This window comes from Mauremys reevesii, linkage group 10, assembly GCF_016161935.1.
Source record: "Mauremys reevesii isolate NIE-2019 linkage group 10, ASM1616193v1, whole genome shotgun sequence".
NCBI lineage: Eukaryota > Metazoa > Chordata > Testudines > Geoemydidae > Mauremys > Mauremys reevesii.
In genome coordinates, this window is record NC_052632.1 from 144,760 (window position 1) to 169,018 (window position 24,259).

General features: G+C 45.6%; 1 protein-coding gene across 6 annotated transcripts in view; it reads right to left on the bottom strand.

Annotated features, from left to right (window-relative positions):
* Positions 1 to 24,259, bottom strand: part of IQGAP1 (IQ motif containing GTPase activating protein 1) — a 206,228-nt gene that overhangs the window by 88,459 nt on the left and 93,510 nt on the right. For all 6 annotated transcript variants that reach the window (XM_039492768.1, XM_039492767.1, XM_039492766.1 and 3 more), the window contains one exon: positions 2,547 to 2,710. In XM_039492768.1, coding sequence (XP_039348702.1) covers positions 2,547 to 2,710 — 164 coding nt within the window. The remainder of the gene's footprint in view (positions 1 to 2,546; positions 2,711 to 24,259) is intronic.

Sequence of the window (24,259 nt, forward strand, 5' to 3'; positions counted from 1 at the left end):
TGTCTCTTTAAGGCACTCACGACAAAGCTCAGACAGCAGCAGCTGCAGCTCTCCTGATCCTGAGCCCTGTCCTCCCTCCCCTGCTCTGCAGAGATGGGGTACATGGGCAGGCGGACACCCTGACATCAGTGCTCCCCCCCTCTCTGCCCCCTCACCACTCTGCACAGCAAGAAGGAGGGTACCGGGAGCAGTTGGCCAGGGGCTCGAAAGCAGAGGGCAGGAGCGATGCGGCTCCAGAGTAGTAAGGGGTGTGGCACCTTAACACATGCCACTGTGCGCAGCTCTGCTAATTAAGTGTGTGGCACTTGATTCACTCCTGGGCAGCCATGCGACCACACAGCTTAGGGGGAACACAGCCTCCAAGCCCAGGTTAAAGAGACTTGAGCTACCAGGGCTCACACAAGAATGCTAAAAATAGCTGTGCAAACATTGCGGCGGGGAGGGTCAGACCAAGCTTAGACTCAGGGAATAGGATGGGTTTGAGTTCAAAGGCTAGCCCAAGCCTCTGCCAGTGTCACAATGTCCACACAGCTATTTTTAGTGTACTAGCATGAGCCCTGCTAGCACAAGTCTGTCTACCTGGGTTGGGAGGCTCGCTCCCAGCTGCAGAGTAGACATAGCCAGACAGATTAAGCCCCAAATTGTCAACTGCCCACTACATTTGGGTGCCCAACCTGAGACCCCTGTAGAATCAGATTTTTTCAGAATACTGAGCACTTTATAGGCTCACAGTACAGTTCCCACTGATTTCACTTACAGTTGTGAGTGCTCAGCACTTTTGCAAACCAGACCCCCAGTCTCTCAATTAGGCAGCCAATAAATGAGGAACACATGCTGGCATCCACCTGTCAAAAGTTTGGTTTAAGTGACTTGCCCCAGCATCACAAAGAAACTTTGTGTTAGAGGCAGGGATATAATCCAGTTAGGTCTGTAATATGGAGATATACCTATCTCATAAAACTGGAAGGGACCCTGAAAGGTCATCGAGTCCAGCCCCCTGCCTTCACTAGCAGGACCAGTTTTTCAGCATGGCATTCAACTGCCTTAACCAAGAGACCATTCTTTCTCTTCCTCCAGCTCCCTGCCTCATTCACTACACACCTTCCATCTTTTGGAACAAATGAACCGGGGTCCTACAGAAAAATCTCTCTTTTCCTACAGAACCCTGAGTCACTGTCCGTCCTGTGCACAGAATGAGGCAGAGGTCCTGGCGGGGGGGGGCATTGGCAACCTTAATTATGATAATTTTTAGTTTTGATTGCTTGACTTTTCAACTTTAAACTTTAATGTTCTTTTAATTAAATATAATCATATAAAACATGTCAACAGGGAAATACTGTGTAGGAGTAGGGAGGTTATATTACCTCTGTGGCATTGGTGCAACTGCTACTAGACTCTACGCTTCAAGAAGGATGTTGAAAAACTGAAGAGGATTCACAGAAGAGCTAAAAGAATAATTTGTGATCCGGAAAATCTTTCATACAGTGAGAAAGACAATAGGTTCAATCTATTTAACTTACTAAAGAGAGTGCTAAAAGGTGATTTGATCACAGTCTACATGTACTTCACAGGGAGAAGCTATTTAATACTAGAGGGTTTTTTAATCTAGCAAAGGCAGAACAAGATCTGTTGATCCATTAATCCATAGGGCAGGGGGGAAAGGGATAGCTCAGTGGTTTGAGCATTGGCCTGCTAAACCCAGGGTTCTGAGTTCAATCCTTGAGGGGGCCACTTAGGGATCTGAGGCAAAAATCAGTACTTGGTCCTGCTAGTGAAGGCAGGGGACTGGACTCAATGACCTTTCAAGGTCCCTTCCAGTTCTAGGAGATAGGTATATCTCCAATTATTATAATAAAATTCAAATTTGTAACAGTGAGGGTAATTAACCATTCTTACAATTTACCAAAGGATGTCCATCACTTGGGGGAATTTCAATCAAGACTGGATATCTTTCTAAAAGTTCTTGTTCGTCCATAAATTATTGGGCTTGTTGCAGGGATTACTGAGTGAAAATTCCATTGCCTATGTTACATCAGAGATCCAAGTAGGTGATCATAATTGTCCCTCTTGGTCTTAAAAATCCATGAATCCATGAAAATTGCAGGTTTTGAGAAGTTATAAATCCAGTGATTTTGGACCTGTGTATTTGCTGCACACTGAAGGACCTCACTTCTGAAAATTACCCAAAAGCCTCTGTGTGCCCTCAACAAAAGTGCTGCACACTATAGAATCGGTACTCCAAGAGTCCCAAAATGCATTAGTACAACCTCTGTTGTATGCACTGAACTGAAGCAATAACAAGAGATGCAATGATCCACTGAATGCAATCAGTGTGCAGCAGTTTTCTGGGTTTATGGTGACATCCAGGTTGTGGTTGCAAAACTATTTTTCTTTAGTGTAGACAAAACCTAAGTGTCAAAATATGATCATCCCCACAGAAGGCCTGACAATTGCTCCACTGACATCAGCACTATTTCTGCCATAATCACACAAGAGAATATGCTGGACTACAAAAATTCTGCAGAGACCCGTTTAATAGCACTCACCTGTGCTTTCTCCCTCTTGGCTCGGATCAATGTGTCCTGGTAGTGCTGTGCTACCTTTGGGGTTACCCCCTCCAGTTTTGCTGCAGGGATCTGTAAGGCTTGAAGGGTCTTTCTAGGGTCTCCCTCGTCCAGAGCTTCATTAATAAGCCCAATTGCTAAAATTCCTAGAAAAGAAAGAATATAAAGGGACAGTTTCTGGTCAGAAGAAGATCACAAGCAATGTTTTATCATCGTTGAATGGCTAGAGTCCTTATTAAAACTGGTGTCAGCTGAGAATTATAATGACGTTTTCAGCTTTTCTGGTGAAGACACCTATCTAATTTCTTCACGGGTATAGTGTCCATTCAGTGCTCTGGGCATTGTACAAAAACCAAACTGCTCAATGACTCAAGGAAACTATAAGGAGAGACATAAAGAGCTCTATGGCATCCAGCATGAGCCCCCTCACATCTGTATCTCATAAACTAAAAGTTTCCAGGTTTAATCCTCTCTACAGAGGAATCTCCAGGCTAATTTGGGGGAAAGTCTTAAATAAAATGAAAACAAACATTTAAAGAACTGAAAAATTAGCTTTTCATATTTTATAAAGAAGTTACTCTCCTTGTGCAGTAACGATGGTTCTTCAAGATGTGTGTTCCTATGGATGCTCCTCTGTAGTGTCCCTATGGGTGCTCCACTGTAGGTGTGATTGTGTCCCTATGCTGCTGATCGGAGAACTTTGGTATCAGTGTCCATTAGGCCTGCACATGCACTGTCCCTCCTCGTGTTGCGCCACAAGGCTAGCCCATGTGCGTGGGCTAGCCAGCATGTGCGGGCTAATGCCCCTCAATTCCTTCTCTATCACAGAGTCAGAGACAAGAAATCCGAAGGAGAGGGGAGAAGGGTGGACACATCTCGAAGAACCACAAGGTAACTACTACTACTTCATTGAATAGCATCCCTATGGGTGCTCCACAACCCAACCTCCTCCTCTCTACTTCGGAGTTCTTGTCACTGTAGGTGACTCCCGAGCAGTACCCCTTCTGGAGGGTTGGGACTTTGGAGTCGGATGGACCATGGAGCCAAGGCATCAGAGACAGAGTCCCCAGTGATCGCAAAGCATTCTGCGGAAGTGTGAACTGATGCCCATGTCGCTGCTCTACAGATTTCTGAAATAAGGACATTCTTGAAGGTGACAGAAGAAGAGATCAACTTTGTGGAGTGTGTACAAATAGAGTCTGGAGGAGTCATGTTTCGAACTTGGTAACAATGTCTGATACAATTCGAGAGCCTTTGGGCTGATATTGCTGAGCCCTTGGATCTTTCCGCAATGGAGAAGAAAATCCTAGGGAACTTCCTGAAGGCCTTTGTCCTGTCCAGGCAGAAGGCCAGTGTTCTCCTGACATCTAGGGTATGTAATATAGCCTCACTGTTGTTTTGGTGAGGCTCGGCATAGAAGATTGGAAAGTGAATCAATTGATTCATGTAAAATGGAGAGGTTACATTGGGGATGAATTTTGGATGCGGCCTGAGCATAATCTTGTCCAGAAAAAATACTGTGGAAGGGGGATGCACCACCAGAGCCGCCATCTCTCCTATTCTCCTGGCCAAGGTAACTGCTATCAGGAAGGCCATTTTCATTGATAGGTATGTCAGCAAACAGGTTTCTATGGCTTCAAAGGTGGGACTAATCAGTCCTTTAAGTACCAGGTTTAGGTCCCACATGGAGGTAGAAAGTCGAAGTTGAGGGAAGAGGCTTACTATATCCTTGAGGAACCTTTTAAGTAGTTGGGTGTGATAGCACTGAATATCTTTCTATAGTTTGGTGGAAAGCTGTTATAGCCATTAGGTGAGCCCTAAGAGAGTTTAGAGATTGTCCCAACTGTTTTAGGGTCAAAGCATAATCTAGGATATGCAGAAGAGTCGCAGATGTTGGAGAGATTTGTTGTGACGTGCATCAAATCTGAAACCCGGACCATTTCTGCAGGTAAGTACGTCATGTCAACGACATCCTACTGTGAAGTATTACCTCCTGTACCTCCCTTGAACAGGAGCTTTCTAGGTGTTGGAACCAATCAGAAGCCATGCCTTGAGGTGGAGAATCCCCAAGTTGGGATGCAGGGTATGTCCTTTGTTCTGCAAGAGGAGGTGCGGGATGGCCGGGAGTGGTATTGGCTGACACGTTAGGAGCTGTGCCAGGTAAGGTTGCCAGGTCTGTTCAACCAAGTAGGAGCAATCCAAAGGATATGAGCTCCATCCCTTTTTATTTTCAGCATGACCTTTGACAGTAGGGGAAACAGAGGAAAGCTGTAGAGAATGTCCTGGTCCCCAGCAGAGGTGGAGAGCATCATCCAGGGAGTGTTGTCCCATTCCAGCTCTGGAGCAGTAGCATGGACATTTCTTGTTCAGTGAGTGGTGAAGAGCCCTGTGGATGGTGCTCCCCATCATCTTAATAGATTGTTAAGCACAGTCAGGTGTATCTCTCGCTCGTGGTTGTGCGGGAATTTGTGAGTTTTTTGTGCCCAGTAGACAAGCCACAGACAGTATAACATCGTGGGAGATGCACCAATTCCATAGCCTTATCACTTCTGCACACAGGAAGGGCAACCTGGATTCCCACTGCTGACTGATGTAGTACATACAAGCTATGTTGTCTTTTAGGATCTTTGTGTGTGATCCTGTGATCAGAGGGAGGAAAGAGGTGCAGGTATTCCTGACCGTTCTTAGATTGAGGAGACTGACATGAAGAGGTATCTCCGCGGGCCACCATTTGCCTTGTACACCTCTACCCTGATATAACACAAATTCGGATATAACACGGTAAAGCAGCGCTCCGGGGGGTCAAAGCAAGTTCGATATAACGAAGTTTCACCTATAATGTGGTAAGATTTTTTGGCTCCCAAGGACAGTATTATATCGGGGTAGAGGTGTATCGTGAGATTCACCCCACCCTATGAGTGATGCATTGGTGGTGAGGAGCAACGATGATGATGTTTGCGAGAAGGGGACCCCTTTGCAAACATTGGCTGGGTCTTTCCACCAGTCTGAAGAGTTTTTGATCCTGGTAGGTGGTGACATGGATTTGTCCAGCCTGTTCTTGTTTGTAAACCGAGCTGAACCACATTTGGAGGCATCACATGTGAAGCCTGGCATATGGTATTAGCACTGTGCCAGCTGCCATATGACCCAAGAATTGGAGGCAGAGCCTGACTGGTATTTGAGGGCTGTTTTGAATGGTGCTTATTAGTGTGACTAAGGATAGGAACCTATGTTGAGGTAAGAGGGCTCTGACCTGTAACGAATCAATGTCGGCCCCTATGAATTCCAGGCGTTGCACTGGAGTGAGGGCTCACTTCTGGATGTTCATCTGTAGACCCAGTTCTGTAAACAAGTGAATTGTAGCTTCAGTGACTTGGTGAGCCTCTCAGAGAGATCGGGCTTTGAGGAGGCAATTGTCCAAGTACAGGTAGATCGTTGAGAATGTAAATGAGCGGCCACTACTGAGAGAACCTTGGGGAAAAAAAATCTCAGGATTGATGACAGCCCAAAGGGGAGCACTCTGTATTGATAGTGGTCATATCCCAGAGTGAATCTGAGAAATCATCTGTGAGCCGGAAAGATTGGGATATGAAAACAGGCATCCTGGAGGTTGAGGGCTGAAAACCAATCTCCCTGTTCCAATGTTGGAATGATCATTGATGAGGTGTCCATCTTGAATTTTTGAGCCTTGAACAAACTTGTTGAGAGCTCTGAGATCTGCTATGGGTCTCCAACCTCCCTTCCTTTTGGGTATTAGGAAATAATAGATGCCTCATAGATGTTGAAGTACTGGTTCTATGGCTCCTAACTGGACGAGGTGATCTATCTCTAATCGTAGTAAACTCTCATGAGAAGGGTCCCTGAAGAGGGATGGGGAAGTGTATTGTGGAGAGGGTAGAGAGGTAAAAAGGATGGAGCTCCCAGTTCGAACAATCTCTAGGTCCCATGTTATGCATTCCCAAGCACAGCAAAACGCTGCCAATTGGTGGCCAAATAGGTACGATGGTCAGCTGTGTCAATCGGGAGAAGTGGTCTAATAGTGCCTCAACCTACCCATCAAAAGTAGAGGGTGAGACAAAGATTGTGGGCCACATGGCTTGCATTTAGGGAATTTCCCTTTCCTTCTTTGTGGCTCGTAGTGGTGATGAGGCTGGTACTGAGGCATGTGTGGTCTATGCTGGGTTTAGGGACTAAATCATTTCTTTTGTCCTAGTATCTAGATACCCAGTGACAGGAGGGTAGCCCTGGAGTCCTTCAGGGTGTGAAGGGAGGCATCAGTCTTCTTTCTGAAGAGCTTCGTGCCCTCAAATGGAAAGTCCTTAACCGTGGACTGCACCTCTTTCACGAAGCCCAAAAAACGGAGTCATGACACTCGAAGCATCACCATAATCGTGGGGATGGACCAAACCACCACGTCGGCTGCATCAAGGGCAAATTGAAGCAATGTCTTTGCCACCTGAATAATGGCCTTAAATGAGTCACCATGTGCTTCTGGCATTTTTTCAATAAAATTCTGAGTAATTTATATAATCGTATTTTGCTGTGAGGGCCTGATAGTTACTGAAATGGAATTGTAGAGCGCTGAGGAGTATATTTTTCTGCCCAAAAGGTCTTAAGGAGTAGTCCTTGACGGGTGTCGTCGGCTGTGGGGGTTGGCGCCACTGATGCTGGGGTTTACCACACTGACTTTGCCGGGTCTAAAATGGCCTTATTAATCATGAGAGCGATCTTTGGAGAGGATGAAGAGTGGAGGATGTCAAGAAGTTGATGGTGGGTATCCCTGACTTCCTCCAATGGTATCTGGAAGGTGTCTGCCACCCACTTTGCCAGTTCCTGGAAGAGACGAAAGTCATCTCCCAAAGATGGTGGAGGAGGCATGACCGCTTCATCCGAAAAGGAGGGTATAATCCTCGGTGTAACTTTCTCCTCAGTACCGGCTTCCTGTTCCTCCCTGACTTGAGGCAGTTCTGAAAACTTAGATGCTGCGGCTGAGAGGATGTGCCTTGAGGGTTCCCAGGTAAGGCTCGAAGCACGAGAGGCTTGCTGATAGTGTGCCACCCAAAGGTCCTAACATGGTATTGGGGTGGTGGGTGCCCATGTGTGGCCGTACCGAGATGGTGGTGGTGGTATCTGTGGGTGTATCTTTGGGTTCTGATGGTAATAAGCACCATATAGAGCTTGTGAGGAGTGACACTAATTCCTCTGGCTCACTGTCTGAACCCTCCCTAGAGAGCGGAGGGGCATGGCATGGCAGTGGAGATACTTCCTGTGCTTGGTAGAGGCTCAGTGCAGAGGTCCTGGTACCAACAGGTGGGGACTCCAATGCATCCAACACACGGAGGTCTCTGGAGTGGCGGGATTCCACCGGTATCAATAGTCCCCATGGCTGTGGGGAAGACTCATGTTTGCCAGGTGACTCATGGCATGGGTCCAGAGAGCGGCCTCCATGACGATCATCTTCTGTCTGCAGACTGGGGCCTTAGCTGCTAGAAAAATCCACACTTTTGTTGAATGAGGACTTCCCCAGGGCAATGAATGCACTTGGGAGTGCTTTTCTGTGACAGGGATTGCCTCTTTGCAAGAGAAGCACTTCTTGAAGCTCGGTGAGCTGGGCATACCCTGCTGGTGGAAAGGTCCCCAACAAGAGAAGAGGTGGGAAAGAAATTAGTCTTTTTTTTTTTTTAAAGGTAAAAGAAGAAGAAACTATAACTAGAACTACAACCATGAACTAGGAGGCTAACTCACTATAGAAATGCAGATTAAAGTAATGGTCTTAACAGACTGTGAATAGCTCCATAGATTGGAGAGGGGGTGGGGCAGTTGAGAAGAAACCGAGAGCAGTTAGCCCACAGGGGCTAGATAGCCTCAGGGCGCAGCACAAGGAGTGACAGCACATGTGCAGTCCCCTCCGATCAGCAGTGCAGGGGACAAAGGCACCCCTACAATGGAGCACCCATACAGACACTACTCGAAGAAGAAATAATTTTTTGCTGGACCATGCCCAGTATTCTTATTATAATGATTATTTATTGGTATTTCTGTAGCGCCTAGGAACCCTAGTCATGAACCAGGAGACCACTGTGCTAGGCACTGTACAAACACAGAACAGAAGTATGTTCCCTGCCCCAAAGAGCTTACAGTATGAAATTTCCTCTAAGTTGAAAGTTACACTAGTTACAGGACTATAGAATATTGATGTTTGTTATGCGGTATGACAGGGTCAGGCCAGATGGCTACAGGAGAGTAACAGAAGGTAGCCCCAGATTAAGCAGGTCCCTTTTCCCTGAGTAAGATAATGGGCTGTTCCAGAACAATCAGAAAGTTGCTGGAACCAATTATGGCTGGCAGGCTAATTAGGACACCTGGAGCCAATTAAGAAGCTACTAGAATCAGTTAGGACAGCAAAATGTATACCCCAAATAAAAAAAGAAAGTAAGAAGGCTAAAAACTGCCGTTTTAACTAAACAGAGTAAAAGAGGTAGCTAGAGACAAAATGACATTTTCTAAAATTGGAAGTCAAATCCCAGTGAAGAAGATATTAAGGAGCATAAATTTTGGCAAGTCAAGTGTAAAAGCACAATTAGGCAGGCCAAAAAATAATTTGAAGAGCAACTAGCAAAAGGCACAAAAAACAGGATTTTTTTTTTTAAAGCACATCAGAAGCAGGAAACCTGCCAAACAATCAGTGGGGCCACTGGACGATCGAGGTGCTAAAGGAGCACTTGTGAATGACATGGCCGTTGTGGAGAAGCTAAATGAATTCGTTGCATCAGTCTTCACTGCACAAGATGCGAGGGAGATTCTCTTACCCGAGTCATTCTTTTCAGGTGACAAATCGGAGATACTGTCAAGATTGAGGTATCAAGAGAGGAGGTTTTGGAACAAACTGATAAATTAAACAGTAATAAATCACCAGAACCAGATGGGTATGCAACCAAGAGTTCTGAAGAAACTAAAAAATGTAACTGCAGAACTATTAACTGTGGTGCATATCCTCTCTCTTAAATCATCTTCTAAACCAGATGACTGGAGGGTAGCTAAAGTAATACCAATTTTTTAAAAAGGCTCCAGAGGTGATCCTGGAATTACAGGCCAGTAAGCCTAACTTCAATACCAGGCAAATTGGTTGAAACTATAATAAAAAACAGAATTATCAGACACATAGATGAACACAATATTTTGGAGAAGAGTCAGCATGGTATTTGTAAAGGAAAATCATGCCTCTCCAATCTATGAGATTACTTTAAGGGTGTCAACAAGTATGTGGACAAGAGTGATTTAGTGGATACTCACACCTTCTTGTCAACTGTTTGAAATGGGCCATTCTGATTATCACTACAAAAGTTTTTTTTTTCTCCTGCTGATAATAGCCCACCTTAATTGATTAGTTTAGTTAGAGTTGGTATGGCAACACCCATTTTTTCATGTTCCCTGTGTATATATATCTTCCTACTGTATTTTCCACTGCACACATCCGATGAAGTGGGTTTTAGCCCACGAAAGCTTACGCCCAAATAAATTTGCTAGTCTCTAAGGTGCCTCAAGTACTCCTCGTTCTTTTTGCTGATACAGACTAACATGGCTACCACTCTGAAACTAGTGGATACAGGGCACCTGAATCTTCAGAAAGCCTTTGACAAGTGCCTCACCAATGGGTGAAAGTCCTCTCATGGGTCAGTAACTGGTTAAAAGATAGGAAACAAAGGGTAGAAATAAATGGACAGTTTGCATAGTGGAGAGAGGAAAATAGCCAGGTCCCCCAAGGATCTGTACTGGGGCCAGTGCTGTTCAGTATATTCATAAATGATCTCAAAAAAGGGGTAAACACTGAGGTGGCAAAGTTTGCAGACAATACTAAATTACTCAAGAATGTTAAGTCCAAAGCCGTCTTTAAGGGATCTCTCAAAACTGAGTGACTGGGCAACAAAATGGCAGATGAAATTCAATGTTGATAAATGCAAAGTAATGCATAATGGAAAACATAATCCCAACTATGCATACAAAATGATGGGATATAAATTAGCTGTTACCACTCAAGAAAGCGATCTTGGGAGTCATTTTGGATAGTTCTCTGAAAACATCTACTCAATGTGCAGCATCAGTCAAAAAAGCTAACCATTAGGAAAGGGATAGATAAGAAAAATATCATAATGCCACTATATAAATCCATGGTACACCCATACCTTGAATAACTACGTGCAGTTCTGGTTGCCCCATCTCAAAAAAAGATGCATTAGAATTGGAAAAAGTAAAAAGAAGATCAATGGAAATGATTAGTGGTATGGAACAGCTTCCATATGAAAAGAGATTTAAAACACTGGGATTTTTCACCTTGGAAAAGAGACAATTAAGAGGGCTTATGATAGAAGTCTATAAAATCATGAATGGTGTTGAGTGAATAAGGAATTGTTATTTACCCCTTCACATAACATACAAACCATGGATCACTCAATGAAACTAATACGCAGCAGGTTTAATACAAACATAAGGAAGTACTTCTTCACACACTGCACAGTCAATCTGTGGAACTCATTGCCTGGGGATGTTGTGCAGGCTAACAGTATAATTAGGTTCAAACAAGAATTAGAGAAGTTCATGGAGACTATTAAACAAGATGGCTAGGGATCCAACCCTGTGTTTTGGGTGTCCCTAAGCCTGTGACTGCATGGTGCTGAGACAGAACAACAGATGATAGATCACTTGTCGGTCTTAGTCTCCACTGATTAATGGTCACTGATTAATGTAGCCTTGGCCCCTAACATTTGTAGCAAACTCCTAAGACGCTGTTGGGGAACGCACTGGACTGGAAAGAGCTCAGGAAAGTTATTTCATCCTACTTACATATACAGAAGATTCCTTTTAATGCACAGGACTGAAAAATGTCATCTTTTCAAAGAATGAAATAGGAAAGAAATGAGTAGAAAATTCTGCTAGCCTAGAATCAGTCTTGCACATCTAGTGACTCTAGGAAACTCCAGAAACTTCTTTCTGAAAGGTAGCTTTAGGTCACATGTCCTCTCTTCACATATGGAGATTATTAATGTAGCCATGGAAACCATTTCTATTTTATTAGCATACACATAATAAGATCACATGACATTTAGAGGGCCATGTAAAAGAATCACAAAACATGTCTGACATGATTTCTTTGGACTATATTATAGCATCACAGTAACAGTTACAATTACAGTATTTTTTCTGGATGATTGACATTAATTTATTATTATTTGTAGATTGAAAATGTACCCAAAATGTGTAAGGAACACATTCTCTAAAGTGTTTACTATAAAAAAAAAGAGAAGGAACGGGAAACACATACTATGTGATTCTTGCTTATACACCCAAAGGAGGACATCTGAGATAACATTTTAACTTCACTGCTAAGAAACGTCCTAACACTGCAGGGATGTGCCTGTTTTTGACATAAGATCACTGTAGTTCCTAACCTGGCAAGATCACTATTTTGCCAGATGACATTCATAAAGGGCTTCTTATTGCAGTAATAAATCAAAAGGACAAGGAATATGGTCAGTGGTTCTCCCTGAAGTACAATCTGTAAGTTCAGATTGTGTTACAATTCCCAGAGGAAATGTAAATGTGTCTCCTAAAAGGACATGCGTGTCACTAATGGCTTGTCTACATGAAAACTTAGTTTGAGGGAAGCTGGGGTGTAAGTCTACCCCACACTAGCCTGCCATGCATTAAAAGTCCATGTGGACTCTGCTGCTGTGCATTAGAAGTTTCCTAGTGAACTTCAATCTACTCCTTTTTCAAAGCAAAGTAGGTCAAAGAGCACTAGAGAACTTTTAGTGTGTGGCAGCAGGGTCCGCACAGACACTCAGGCCTTGTCTACACTAAAGGGAAAACTCGCTCTAAGCTAAGCAATTTGAGTTACGTGCATAGCATAACTCAAAATCGACGTAGCTTAGATCTACTTACCGCAGGGTCCACACTATGCGATGTCAACGGGAGACGCTCTCCCATTGACTCCTTCTATTCTTCTCAATCAGGTGGAGTACAGGAGTGGAGATTGATTGGCGATCGATTTAGTGGGTCTTCACTAGACCCGCTAAATCAACTGCCAATGCATCAATTGACGTTCGGAAAGTGTAGACAAGCCCTCTGTGTGCAGCAGGCTACTCTGGAGTAGATTTATATCCCAGCTTGCTACGAATTAAGTGCTCATGTAGACAAGCCCTAATACAGATCCATATGACTCCTGTGTGTTTGACTCATCCAAACTGCTTCTTGAAATCTTGATCCTAATGAAGCTTTGTGTTGTATGTATATGTATGTATATTAGACCATAAAGTCAGAAAGGGGAGGGAGGAGCTAGCAAGTAGTGGTGTTCTTAGGAATCAATTTATCCTCGAGATCTTGCTTTCTGAAACTTGAAAGGGTTCTTTTGTTAATTCAACAAATTAAAAGCATTTCAGCCACAAATAAAAATGAATCAAATTATTCCAGTTTTAGTATGTTTATTTTCAAACACTAGTTTCTTAACCCTGGGCTTCAGTCAACTAAAGTTGTCTAGATGGGAATGGAATTATTGAAAGATTATCTCTGAAGAATTCATTTGTGTGTCTAGTTCCACACCTCCCTTAAAGGTGCCAAAACAGCCAGTTTTTACAGAATGCAAATGTGAACCCCAAATGAATGTTTCAAAATACAATTAAGCACCTACATGAGAGACTCAAGACATCACAATCATGAGTACAGTATACAAGTGTAAGGTAGCCAAAAATGCCTTTTTGGGAGTGGCAAAGTTTTGAATATATAACACATTGGACCTTGCCCAGTTTCTCAGGTATTAAAGGCTATTTCTGATTTTTGTTTCTCAAATCCTTTGTTTTCAAATTTATTTCTCACCTATTTCTTCCTGCTGAACTGTCTTTGTAAATAAAGCAAACAGGCATCACCAAGTGATCCAGCTAAGAATCTCATTATGCTCTTATGCACATCCCTGACGAAACCTTAAGGAGCAGATTCAGGAACAGGGGAGGAGCAGATAGAACATTACCTAAACGGGCACAGAAAAGAACTAGAGTCCACAATTTTACCATACTAAGAAGTGGAGTGCGGGGAGGAGACACACTTCTGAACTTGTGGCAAGAATTTCCTTCCTGTATACTGCAGTTAAGAAATACAGCATTAGCACTTGCTACATATTATTTCAACTCCAGTTCCCTTTTTGTTGTAGCAGTTTATGTTAAAAAGGGGCATTGACCTCATCTCTTTGAGGCACTAGTGATCACCAAACCAGTCACTTGAGCCCCATGGATGTGTTTCACAGTCCCTGCCCCCAACAGTGGGTGGTACCCCGAAAGACCGGAAAGGACTAAACAGAAAACTGCTTTTTAGGGAGACTAGATGGTTCAAGGCCAGATAGTTAATTTTTATCAAGGCCCAAATTTCAAATTGTGATGCTTGAATAAAAAACGGTTACCTACCTCTTGTACCTGTTATTCTTCAAGGTGTGTTGCTCATGTCCATTCCATGTCAGGTGTGTGTGCTCACCACACGCACCGGAAGATTTTCCCCCCAGTAGTATCTGTAAGGCCCTCTGAGTATGCGCCAGCATAAGAGATGCTGCCCTCCTGTCCCAGTTCCTTCTTGCTGAAACTCCAACAGAAGGGAAGGAGAGTGGGTCATGGAATGGACATGAGCAATGCATCTCAAAGAACAACAGTTACAAGAGGTAGGTAACCCTTTTTTTCTTCAAGTGCTTGCTCATGCCCATTCCAAGTCAGGTGACTCACAGGAAGTGCCTCTGGAGGTGGACAGGAGTTCATGGATGTGTAGATTACAACACAGCTCTGCCAAAGCCAGCATCATCTTGGGCTTGCTAGGTGATGGTATAGTGTGTCATGAAAGTATGGACAGATGACCATGTAGTGGCTCTGCAAATGTCCTGGATAGGGACATGTGCCAGGAAAGTTGTTGACGATGCTTGAGCCCTGGTCAAATGAGCTGTCACTGTTGGTGGAGCACGGCCTGTGCCAGCTCATAGCAGGTACAGATGCAGGGGGTGATCCAGGGATGACAGCAGGTGATCCTTCATTCTATCAGCCACCGCAACGAAGAACTGAGTAGACTTGTGGAAGGGCTTAGTCCGCTCAAAGTAGGAAGCCAGGGCGCATCTGACATCCAGTGTGTGCAGACCCCACGCCTCGGTGGAAGCTCGAAAGTTGAACCAGTGAGCCTGGGGGCGGGGATGAGGTTGAGGTCCCATTGGGGAATCAGATCCCGAACCTGCAGGAAGAGCCCTTCAAGGTCCTTAAGAAATCTGATGGTCATCGCATGTGAGAAGATAGACCTGCTGTCGACGAGAGGGTGGAAGGCTGATATGGCTGCCAGGTGCACCTTAATCGATGAGAGAGCCAGGCCTTGGTGCTTCAGGAAGAGCAGATAGTCCAGAATGGATTGTAAAGATGACTGAAATGGTGAGATGTTCCATTCCAACACCCAGCAGGTAAAGCATTTCCACTTGGTTAGGTAAGTAGCTCTAGTGGAGGGTTTTCTGCTTTCTAAGAGAACCCACTGGACCTGTCTGGAGCAGGCTTGTTCCTCAAGGTTTAGCCACACAGCAACCATGCTGTCAGGAGCAGGGAGGTTCGGTTGAGATAAAGCAGCCAACTGTGGTACTGCAAGAGCAGGTCCGGGCGGCTTGGGAGCACCCAGGCAGCTGCCACTGCCAAGTCCATGAGCATGCCAAAACAATGTTGGTGAAGCCATGCCGGAGCTTTTACAATGACTCGTGATCTGTCCCTCTTGATCTTGAAGAGGGCCCTGTGGATGAGGGGAATGAGTGAAAAAGTGTACATGAGGAAGTCCCCGCATGACAGGAAAAAGGCATCTGAAAGTGAGCGTTCGTCGAGACAGTAGAGAGCAAAACCAGTGACATTTTCTGCTTTGTTTGGTAGCAAACAGGTCAACATGGGGTGTTCCCCACTTCTGGAAGATGGTCCTGACGACCTCCGGATGGAGGGACCACTCACGGGGAGAGAAGAAAGCTCTGCTGAGATGGTCTTCTAGAGAGTTCCGGACTTCCGGTAGATGTGAGGCTTCCAGATGGATGGCATGTTGAATACAGAAGTCCCACAGGCAAAGGGCTTCTTGGCAGAGGGCCGTGACCGTGCTCCCCCCATGCTTGTTGACATAGGGCATCAAAATTGTGTTGTCTGTTAATATCTGCACTACTTTGCCCGAGAGCTGAGGAAGGAACACTTAGCAGGCCGGGTGGATGGCCCTGAGCTCTCTGATGTTTATATGTAATGACAGCTCCTCTCTGGACCATAGGCCCTGGGTCCTAAGGGGACCAAGGTGGGCTCCCCACCCTAAATCCGAGGCTGATACCAGAGACAGGGTGGGTTAAGGAGTCACAAACGGAAACCCTTCCATCATATTGTGCGGGTTCAACCACCTGCTAAGGAGGTAAGTACTTGCGGTGGGATCGTGAGGACCTTGTCCAAGTGATGCCTGACTGGGGAGTAGACCCATGCCAGCCATATCTGTAGGGGTCTGAGGCACAGTCTTACATGCTGAACTATATAAGTGCATGCTGCCATGTGACCTAGCAGCCTGAGACAGACCTGGACTGTAGGGAGCAGGTAGGAGTGACTTGAGCAATCAGATCTGACATTGCCCTAAATCTGGCTTCCAGTAGGAACGTTCTGGCTCGGGTAGAATCTAGGACCACTCCCATTAATGCTATCATTTATGTCAGAACCAATGCTGACTTCTGTTCGTTTATCAGAAGGCCCAGCTCTGGGCAGGTGGCTTGTACTATCATGATGCGGTGCTGAACATGTGCCCTCGAGTGACCTCTGATGAGCCAATCATCGAGGTATGGGTAGTTCTGAATATTCTGCATCTGAGGTAGGCTGCGACCATGCATTTTGTGAATACTCTTGGCGTTGTTGCTAGGCCAAACAGGAGCACGGCAAACTCGTAGTGGGCTTGTCCGACTATGAACCATAGAAACCTCCGGTGGCCGTGAAAAACTGAAATATCGAAGTATGCATCCTTTAAGTCTAGGGCGGTGTATCAGTGTCCAGGGAGGGGATAATGGAGGCCAGGGAGACAGTGCAGAACTTCAACTTTTTGACGTATTTGTTGAAGCCTCGCAGGTCCAATAGGGGATGTAGACCCCCTTTTGCCTTTAGAATCAGAAAATAGCAGGAGTAAAACCCTTTCCCTCTCAGTTCTTTGGGAACTTCTTCTACGGCCCCCACTTGTAGGCTCTCTCCACACCTCCTGGATGAGCAGTTGCTTGTGAGAAGGGTCCCTGAAGGGGGACAGGGGAGGGAGGGATAGAAATAAATTGGAGGGTGTACCCAGCTGCTACGCTACTAGTGTATATTTGGTTGGAAAACTGGGCTAAACCATCAAAGGGGAGGTCCTGGATGGATTGTTGGACCTCTGCAAATAAGCCAGCAGACTGCAGCCATGATGCCCAATGCATTGTCACAGCTGACTCCATTGTCCTGGCTGAGGAATCAGCCACAGCAGAGGCGACCTGGAGGGATGCCCTTGCCACTGCCTTGCCCTCATCTAGTATGGCCAGGAACTCCTCCTGCCTGGATTCTTAGGGCAGGGAATCTGCGAACTTGGCCATGGAATGTATCAAAGTCATAGTGCCCCCACAAGGATTGGTGGCTTGAAATGCACAGTTGGAGGCTGGCCGTTGAATAAACTTTTTTGCCAAAAAATATACAGCCTCTTTGCATCCTTATTCTTTGGGATCGAACTGGTTTGGCCTTGCCTGTCCCTCTCAGAGGCTGCTGCGACTATCAAGGAGCCAGAGAAGGAGTGCATATAGAGGTATTCGAAGCCTTGGAAGGGATGTAATATTTCCTCCCTGCACATTTGGAAATGGGGAGCAGAGAGGATGGAGTCCGCCATAAGGCCTGGACCAGCTTAACAATGCCCTTGTGAACCAGCAAGGCGACCCTCGCTGGGGTCGCTGTGGCCAAAATGTCAAACAGGGTGTTGGAGGGCTCCATCAACTCCTCAGCACCGCGGAGATGGGGATTGCTGCACAGATTCCAATGCAGGCTTGCCCTTAGCTGGGATTGCCATTGGGGGTAGGGGTTCCCAGGACTTTTCCACACATGGATCTGCCAGAATGTCCTTGGCAATTTGAAAGGCCTCAGGTGTAGTCGGCACCGTGAGGACACAGGTGCCTCTGCCACTACACAAGCCAAGAGGCCGATCCTGAAGTGGGCTTAGGAGCTTATCTAGCAAGTCTGCTGCCTGGCCATCCTCTAGGAAAGACAAGGTGCCTCTCTCAGATTCTTGTTCACCTATAATTTTCCCCTTGCCCTTCTGAGACACCAGGGAGTGGCCTCTCCCATGCTTCTTATGCCTCTTGGACAGCACCAGGGATGGAGATCAGTGCCAGAAGGAGGCTGGCATCAGAGGGGCACTTTTCACCAATGCCAGGTTGGAGTGGGCTGGCTCAGAGGCCGGTGCGAGGGCTGACTCCATGAGGAGTGCTCGGAGTCTAATGTCCTGCTCCTTCTTTGTACACGATTTGAAGCTCTTGCAGATATGCTACTTGTTGCGTATGTGGGACACACTTAAGCACTTCAAACAGCTTTGATGGGGGTCACTAACTGGCATGGGCTTCTTATACCGGTCACAAGGCTTAAGGATTGGGTCATGCCCCATCCCTGGGTAATGTTCATAGGGGACTGCCTCACTACAATTAAGTACTACTTAACTAACTAACTACCTAAACTAAACTATATACACTAAAGAGTTAGAAGAATCATAGAATATCAGGTAGGAGGCCTGGAATTACTTCAAGTCAAAGTTGCAAAAACTATCAGAAGCCTGCATCCCAAGAAAGGGGGAAAAATCATAGGCAGGAGTTGTAGACCAAGCTGGACGAGCAAGCATCTCAGAGAGGCGATTAAGAAAAAGCAGAAAGCCTACAAGGAGTGGAAGATGGGAAGGATTAGCAAAGAAAGCTACTTTATTGAGGTCAGATCATGTAGGGATAAAGTGAGAAAGGCCAAAAGCCATGTAGAGTTGGACCTTGCAAAGGGAATTAAAACCAAAAGTAAAAGGTTCTATAGCCATATAAATAAGAAGAAAACAAAGAAGAAGTGGGACCGCTAAACACTGAGGATGGAATGGAGGTTAAGGATAATCCAGGCATGGCCCAATATCTAAACAAATACTTTGCCTCAGTCTTTAATGAGGCTAATGAGGAGCTTAGGGATAATGGTAAGATGACAAATGGGAATGAGGATATGGAGGTAGATGTTACCACATCCGAGGTAGAAGCCAAACTCCAACAGCTTAATGGGACAAAATCGAAGGGCCCAGATAATCTTCATCAAAGAATATTAAAGGAACTGGCACATGAAATTACAAGCCCATTAGCAAGAATTTTTAATGAATCAGTAAACTCAGGGGTTGTACCGTACAACTGGAGAATTGCTAACATAGTTCCTATTTTTAAGAAAGGGAAAAAAGGTGATCCGAGTAACTATAGGCCTGTTAGTTTGACATCTGTAGTATGTAAGGTCTTGGAAAAATTTTTGAAGGAGAAAGTAGTTAAGGACATTGAGGTTAATGGTAATTGGGACAAAAAACAACATGGTTTTACAAAAGGTAGATCGTGCCAAACCAACCTGATCTCCTTCTTTGAGAAGGTAACAGATTTGTTAGACAAAGGAAATGCAGTGGATCTAATTTACCTCGATTTCAGTAAGGCATTTGATATGGTTCCACATGGGGAATTATTAGTTAAATTGGAAAACATGGGGATCAATATAAAAATTGAAAGGTGGCTAAGGAACTGGTTAAAGGGGAGACTACAACGGGTCGTACTGAAAGGTGAACTGTAAGGCTGGAAGGAGGTTACTAGTGGAGTTCCTCAGGGATCAGTTTTGGGACCAATCTTATTTAATCTTTTTATTACTGACCTTGGCACAAAAAGTGGGAATGTGCTAATAAAGTTTGCGGATGACACAAAGCTGGGAGGTATTGCTAACACAGAGAAGGATATCCTACAGGAAGATCTGGATGACCTTGTAAACAGAAGTAATAGTAATAGGATGAAATTTAATAGTGAACAGTGCAAGGTCATGCATTTAGGGATTAATAACAAGAATTTTAGTTATAAATTGGGGACACATCAGCTGGAAGTAACGGAGGAGGAGAAGGACCTCGGAGTATTGGTTGATCACAGGATGACTATGAGCCACCAATGTGATATGGCCATTAAAAAAGCTAATGCAATTTTTGGATGCATCAGGCGAGGTATTTCCAGCAAATATAAGGAGGTGTTAGTACCATTAAACAAGGCACTGGTGAGACCTCATCTGGAATACTGTGTGCAGTTCTGGTCTCCCATGTTTAAGGAGGAAGAATTCAAACTGGAGCAGGTTCAGAGATGGGCTACTAGGATGATCCAAGGAATGGAAAACCTGTCTTATGAAAGGAGACTCAAAGAGCTTGGCTTGTTTAGCCTAACCAAAAGAAGGTTGAGGGGGGATATGATTGCTCTTTATAAATATATCAGAGGGATAAATATTAGGGAGGGAGAGGAATTATTTAAGCTTAGTACCAATGTGGACACAAGAACAAATGGATATAAACTGGACACTAGGAAGTTTAGACTTGAAATTAGACGAAGGTTTCTAATCATTACAGGACTGAAGTTCTGGAACAGCCTTTCAAGGGGAGTAGTGGGGGCAAAAGACATATCTGGCTTTAAGACTAAGCTTGATAAGTTTATGGAGGGGATGGTATGATGGGATAGCCTAATTTTGACAATTAGCTTGGCAATTGATCTTTGATTATCAGCAGGTAAGTATGCCCAGTGGTCTGTGATGGGATGTTAGATGGGATGGGATCTGAGTTACTACAGAGAATTCTTTCCTGGGTGCTGGCTGGTGAGTCTTGCCCACAAGCTCAGGGTTTAACTGATCGCCATATTTGGGGTCGGGAAGGAATTTTCCTCCAGGGCAGATTGGCGGATGCCCTGGAGGTTTTATGCCTTCCTCTGCAGCATGGGGCACGGGTCACTTGCTGGAGGATTCTCTGCAGCTTGAGGTCTTCAAACCACAATTTGAGGACTTCAATAACTCAGACATAGGTTAGGGGTTTGTTATTGAAGTGGATGGGTGAGATTCTGTGGCCTGCATTGTGCAGGAGGTCAGACTAGATGATCATAATGGTCCCTTCTGACGTTAAAGTCTATGAGTCTATGAGGGTTGGAAGAGACCTCAAGCCTGACCTTAAAAACCTCTAAGGAAGAGATTCCACCACCTCCCTAGGTAACCCATTCCAGTGCTTCACCACCCTCCAAGTGAAAAAGGTTTTCCTAATATCCAACCTAAACCTCCCCCACTGCAACTTGAGACCATTACTCCTTGTTTTGTCATCTGCTACCACTGAGAACAGTCTAGATCCATCCTCTTTGGTACCCCCTTTCAGGTAGTTGAAAGCAGTTATCAAATTCCCCCTCATTCTTCTCTTCTGCAAACTAAACAATCCCAGTTCCCTCAGCCTCTCCTCATAAGTCATGTGCTCCAGCCCCCAATCATTTTTGTTGCCCTCCGCTGGACTCTTTCCAATTTTTCCACATCCTTCTTGTAGTGTGGGGCCCAAAACTGGACACAGTACTCCAGATGAGGCCTCACCAATGTCGAATAGAGGGGAATGATCATGTCTCTTGATCTGCTAGCAATGCCCCTACTTATACAGCCCAAAATGCCTTTAACCTTCTTGGCAACAAGGGCACACTGCTGACTCATATCCAGCTTCTTGTCCACTGTCACCCCTAGGTCCTTTTCTGCAGAACTGCTGCCTAGCCATTCGGTCCCTAGTCTGTAGCAGTGCATGCGATTCTTCTGTCCTAAGTGCAGGACTCTGCATTTGTCCTTATTGAATCTCATCAAATTTCTTTTGGCCCAATCCTCTAATTTGTCTAGGTCCCTCTGTATCCTATCCCTACCCTCCAGCATATCTACCACTCCTCCCAGTTTAGTGTCATCTGCAAACTTGCTGAGGGCGCAGTCCACGCCATCCTCCAGATCATTGATGAAGATATTGAACAAAACCAGCCCCAGGACCGACCCTTGGGGCAGTCTGCTTGATACCGGCTGCCAACTAAACATGGAGCCATTGATCACTACCTGTTGAGCCCAACAATCTAGCCAGCTTTCTATCCACCTTATAGTCCATTCATCCAGCCCATACTACTTTAACTTGCCGGCAAGAATACTGTGGGAGATCGTATCAAAAGCTTTGCTAAAGTCAAGGAATAACACATCCACTGCTTTCTCCTCATCCACAGACCCAGTTATCTCATCATAGAAGGCAATTAGGTTAGTCAGGCATGACTTGCCATTGGTGAATCCATGCTGACTGTTCCTGATCACTTTCCTCTCCTCTAAGTGCTTCATAATTGATTCCTTGAGGACCTGCTCCATGATTTTTCCAGGGACTGAGTTGAGGCTGACTGGCCTGTAGTTCCCCGGATCCTCCTCCTTCCCTTTTTTAAAGATGGGCACTACATTAGCCTTTTTCCAGTTATCCGGGACCTCCCCTGATCGCCATGAGTTTTCAAAGATACATCACTGGTATGATTGCTTGCCGAAGCAAGAAGATGTTCCAACACCATCACCAGCAGTAAAAAGGAACTGAAGGGGGGAGGGGGCGGCACCTCTTATGCTGGTGCATACGCACGCCACTGCAGAGGGCGCCAGAGCCAGCCCTACAGATACCACTGGGGGAAAAGTTTTCGGCACCAGTGCAGCTGGTGAGCACACACACCTGACATGGAATGGACATGAGCAAGCATTCGAAGAACTGTGTACTTAACTTGAGATATCTCAGACCTAATTTTCAGAGGTGTTGAGCATCCAAAATTTACAACTTCAGTTGATAACAGTGGGTGTGCTTAATCCCTTGAAAATCATGTCCTGTGTGTCTCAAAATGGGTACCACCACCCGCATCAGTGAATATTTTTGAAAATGTGTGTCTAAAGTATCAATCTACAGCACAGCATTAACTACATCACATCTGTGCCTATACTCCTACCAGTGACCCAAGTTTAGACTCTAGCTTGGGTAATATGAAATGAGTTCAGTATCTCTTCTACAAGACTTCATTTGTTCACATCAAAAAACACTCTTGCAGCATAGCATAGCATAGTTTAACATCATTTTCAGTCTCTGCTCAAGAGTGGCTCAGAACTTACCTAGAATCATTATGTGGCCAAGGTTATTTCCATGGCTTTAGCTCTTCAGGGGGAGCCTCCACCAAAGATCCTTCCTCTCCGGCAGCCAACTCAGACTGAGCCAGGCTGCTCTCTTGGCTTTAACGAGACATCCAATCCAGCCCCTCCTCCCTAGCAGCTCCCCCATACCCAGTAAACTGACTAATCTTGATTATATACTTCTGGAATGGTCAGAGTCCTAAGGTACATTTGTAATGGAACAGATTTTAGAAAAGGAAGAGCCCTCCTAGTCCATGAGCCAGGAAACAGCATGCTCTCTTAGTGTTTTAAGATCAGGATCAAAAGGGCCTCAACACAGTGTGTATATGGGGAGCCTACGATTGGACTAAGTGGTGAGATGCACTCACAGAACTGGTGGGGGGGGGGGGGCAGGGGGAAGGTGCCAGAACTGGAGCAGCAGCAGGGGCTGTGTGGTGGTGTATGCACACCCCATTCCTTGTTGGGGTGGGCAGGGGGGTGTGCTAGTACTGCGGTTACAGCCTACCAGATTGAATCTCATCGTGGCAAGACCCGAGACAAGGGGCAGGGTCTAAGTGGCAGCCCTCAGGTACGGGGCATCGTGGTCTGGTGGCCAGAGTCAATATCGTGGCCGAGCGGCCAGAGTTAAAATGGCAGCCCTCAGACACAGAACAGTGTGCTCTAGAGGCAGTACCTGGGGGGCCATCACCGGGGGCTGCCGGGAGGGTGGCAGTCCGAGCCCACCCAACTCCACCAGGCCTGACCCAGGGCCCTAACATGGAGGAATGGTCCACCACTAGGTCAGCAGGGAATCCCACCAAAAGACGCTGATCTCATACAGATGGGAGATACCACTCTCTCTCACCCTCCCTGGGTCACTTCCTACCGCACTTCCTGAAGCTGCAGTCCGTGGGGCATCAGGGTCTCTGGGCTCCTCTGGGCAGGTAACTCCCTTGTACTTTGATGGCCACGGATCTCCAGCTCCCACAGGGAAGGGCTGTGATAGCTCTTCAGGGGGAGCCTCCACCAAAGATCCTTCCTCTCCGGCAGCCAACTCAGACTGAGCCAGGCTGCTCTCTTTTATACTAGCATAGCATTTGGAGCATGCCGCCTACAGTCTGAGGGGTGGGACTTCCTCCACCCGTAGTGTGAGATTAATCCCTTCAGGCCCAGTGTGAGATATGCATGCCCCCTCACAGGCTGCAAGTCAGGATTGAATGTCTTCAACAGAGGTGTAAAGGAGTCCGTTTGGACAGTTTGGCTGGCTCTAACTAGTGCTATTAACAAGGAGTTACCAGGAAGCATTTCTGCTTCCCTCTGCCCCCTGTCAATTTTCCTAAGAACATGAGAACCTATTTAGCATGTCTAATACTTGTGCCAAGAAGTAAAGACATACTGAATAAGCCTACAACAAAACTGGATCAGAGACTGAAAGGTAAACCTATGCTCACATCCCATCACATTGCAGAGTCTGGT